The 3,366-nt window shown below is 28.9% G+C and overlaps 1 protein-coding gene across 1 annotated transcript; it reads left to right on the top strand.

Annotated features, from left to right (window-relative positions):
- Nucleotides 1-458: 458 nt before the first annotated feature.
- On the top strand, nt 459-1,428 carry LOC115034824. Its single transcript, XM_029492294.1, has 4 exons — nt 459-468; nt 550-803; nt 996-1,173; nt 1,240-1,428. Exons 1-4 carry the CDS (start codon nt 459-461, stop codon nt 1,350-1,352), a joined length of 555 nt encoding a protein of 184 aa, XP_029348154.1. The 3' UTR covers nt 1,353-1,428.
- Nucleotides 1,429-3,366: the final 1,938 nt, after the last annotated feature.

Here is a 3,366-nt window from a genome sequence, read left to right as displayed (position 1 = left end):
AATTTAATAAAACTTTAACTATTAAACTTCTTTTTTACATTATTTGTACCTTTCTTATAAGAAACAGATGATCAAATAACTAGTCCTACACAATCAACAAACTCAATTGATTTTTTCCGTAAAGAAATAGATGGTAAAACTACTAAGAAAAGTAATTGTTAATAATATTATCTTTATTTCAATCTTTATAATATATTTCAGTATTTATTTCATTAATTCAAATTTTGTTAAGGAAAAAATATTGTGACATTTGATGTTAGTCCGTCTATATCAACAAACTCTATTGATTTATTTCCAGACGAAGGTGATGGAACTATAAAAAAAAGTAAGTTTAAGTAAACTACTGTAGAAATATATTAATTCTAAATATTCTTTACTGAAATTATATTCAGAAATTACCAAGCAAGCCGTTTTTCCAGCTCATCTAAGTCCAACAAGTTCAGTTGAAGCAGAATATAATGAAACTCCGTATAAGGGTAATTATATTTTTATATAAACGTATTTATAATTGTTATAGTAAGAAATAATAATTATTCATTTACTTTACAGTCAAGGAACAGTTTAACATTGAAGGAGCTTTGAAGTTTCTCATAAAATCTCAAGTTCAAATGGCTCAAAAGTTTGAGATTATAGAAAATAACCAAAAACAAATTTTATTTTTAGTAAATAAAAATATGACTGATGCTCCAGCAGACAAAAATTGGAATATTGAATTTTCAACCACTTTTCCACTTCAAGATATTCAATCTCTAAATGAAATAGAACAACGTTTAATAACGGATATTGAATTTAAAGAAAAATTGGTATGAGTACAAATTATTTAAAAAGAAATAGTTACTCTTAAATTATATAAATCATTAAAATTGTATAGTATTAACTTAAAAAATGTTTGTATATGTTTATGTATAGTGATTGTTAGTGATACGTAACAATAAAATTGTAATAATTGTTTTATTATATACAATTAATTTTATACTAGTACCATATTATTACAGGCAAACAGGATCAGCAGTTTTAGAGGGTTAGATTACAGCACATTTATCAAGTCATCTTTAGATAATATATTCAGTGACAAAATAGGTGTATTAATTTCCTTCACTGGTAGAAAACCATCAAACACGGTTGAAAAAAAGTATGCAATGAAGAGTTCACTGCTGTATAAACTTATTTGTGGTAATTTAAAAACCCTCTATTGTTTAAATTCATCACTAAAAATTAAAAAATTATGTAAAATTTTAGATGTTGGTCGAAGTCGTTACAAAAACTTTTCCGATGAAAAAGCTGAGAAAGTCACTAGTAGCTGGTTACGTCATTCAATAGACCGTCTTAAACGTACAGCGGCACTAACATAATAACAAAGTGGTATTCTTACTTTATTTTTATATTTTATTAATTTTGAAATTTGTATAAGAATTTGTTTAATATTATTATTAAGTTTAACTAAATTCATCTAATATTTGTTATGTATCAACAATTATAATATATTATTATTATTTTAATTTTTTACTGCTTACAATACAGTTAACCAAATGAAAAAATGAATTAATTTTATAAAAGTTTTTTGTTTTTAATGTTTGTATGTTATAATTATATAGGGTATTGACTATAAATAAAGAGTACTTTTTATTACGTTATAAAATATATTATATTTGCATTTTAACTATGTTAATTCCTTTTCTGGAGTCTCAGTAAGTAATTTAAAGGAGCGGAAATTCAGATTTGGTAGTGAGAGTGGGGATTACCGAAGTGAATTTCGTAGGAACTCCCTGGGATTCCTTGCGTTACTAGGAAAGGACTCCCTATTAATTCCTTTTCTGGAGTCCCAGCAAATAATTCGATAGAGCTCCTAAGGAGCGGAAATTCGGATTTGGTAGGGAGAGTCTAGGGATTCCCGAAGGGAATTCCGTGGGCTCTTCCGGGGATTCCACGTGTTACTAGGGTAATAAATAATAAACTTACATAATAATAGGTATGATTTAGTTATGATAATCATAAAAACAATTTCTATTTTTAGTTATACATAAATGTACATTACACTTTTTACATACCATATGTGTTCGTTTTTTGCACCCCTCTAATTTACAATACGTAGCATCTCTTAGATTATCTATGTAAACATAATGGCTAAGGTTGTCTTTTCTTGTAACAGCAGTAGGGTATCTATCGATCAAACGATTTTTTGTACGCAGTTTAAGTGTATCTATAATTTTGTTAGACGGGCGCCCTCGTTTCATGGTAGGTGTTTCTACAGAACTCCCTATAGAAATTAATGTTGCTGCTAAATTTTGTTTAAAGCCTAATAAATCCATTACTTTTTTTTTTTGGTAAACTTATTGCCTCAGCATCATTTTTATATTCTAACCATGAATTACAAGTGAACATGTCAAAGGCATGAAAGAGCATACGTAATGTCCATTTCCTAGATTTAATAAATACTCTGTAGTAGCACGCCTTTGCGTGGCGTATACGACAGTCTATTTGACCATTTCATATCATTTTTTGTGTAATATGGTAGGTTATTGAGATGTGGTCCGTGTTCAACAACAGGTATTTCTGCTATATTTGGTGGTATTGCATGAACGTTAGTTAGTATGCCGGTCCGTTCATCTGGCATACTGTATGGAATTGATGACGGTGAACTAGTACTAGAATATTCATAGTTATTGTAAGTTTGAATAGGCAAAAAAGTACTTGAAGGTGTTGCTGAAATTGCACTATATCTGTCCTCAAGTTCGTTAACCATTATTAATGCCTTTAGTTTGGCTTCTTTTATGGCTGCCTGTGGCAGTTTTTTAACACTTAATGCCAAACTTTTAAAAAATAAATCGATATCATCATCTTTGTGTTTTTCTGCATTTAAAATTAGTTGATTTAGTACTTCAATTCGTTTAAATGTCCTGTTTCTTTCTTCTGCCCTTTTTGTGACTAACGCTGAAAGCTTGTCTACTTTAGACCATGCACGCTTATCCAGCGGAATCTTTATCCTGAAGTGGTAAAACGCCCAAATCTCCATCAACGACCACATCTTCTTCAACATTGTCTTCCTCGCTCTGTGGTATGATGTTGCAAGTAGAACTAATGAAAATATTTATTATTATTATTAATATTAATATTATTAGGTATATGCTTTTGATAAATTTTATTAAAAAAAATTTTTATAGGTACCTTCGTTCGTTTTGAACCGTATTTAGAAAAGATGCACGATCTGCTGAAGGTAAACATTTTTTTGCTGAAGTTGCAGACCCGGTGCCGAGTTTTCTTTTGCAGCGATTGTGTGAATCACGTATATACTTCCATTTTTTTTTTTTGCAGTCGTCAACTAAAATAATATAAAATACTTTTATAATAATTATAAAAATAATAAGT

This window comes from Acyrthosiphon pisum, unplaced genomic scaffold, assembly GCF_005508785.2.
Source record: "Acyrthosiphon pisum isolate AL4f unplaced genomic scaffold, pea_aphid_22Mar2018_4r6ur Scaffold_21184;HRSCAF=23247, whole genome shotgun sequence".
Lineage (NCBI taxonomy): Eukaryota > Metazoa > Arthropoda > Insecta > Hemiptera > Aphididae > Acyrthosiphon > Acyrthosiphon pisum.
The sequence above is the reverse complement of the archived record's forward strand: the minus strand, read 5'-3'. Positions and strand labels throughout refer to the sequence as shown.

Excerpts from the sequence above, each read along its gene's own strand:
- LOC115034824 (XM_029492294.1), top strand. Across the intron at positions 804-995 it reads TTGAATTTAAAGAAAAATTG|GCAAACAGGATCAGCAGTTT; the intron begins GTATGAGTACAA and ends ATATTATTACAG. Across the intron at positions 1,174-1,239 it reads GCTGTATAAACTTATTTGTG|ATGTTGGTCGAAGTCGTTAC; the intron begins GTAATTTAAAAA and ends GTAAAATTTTAG.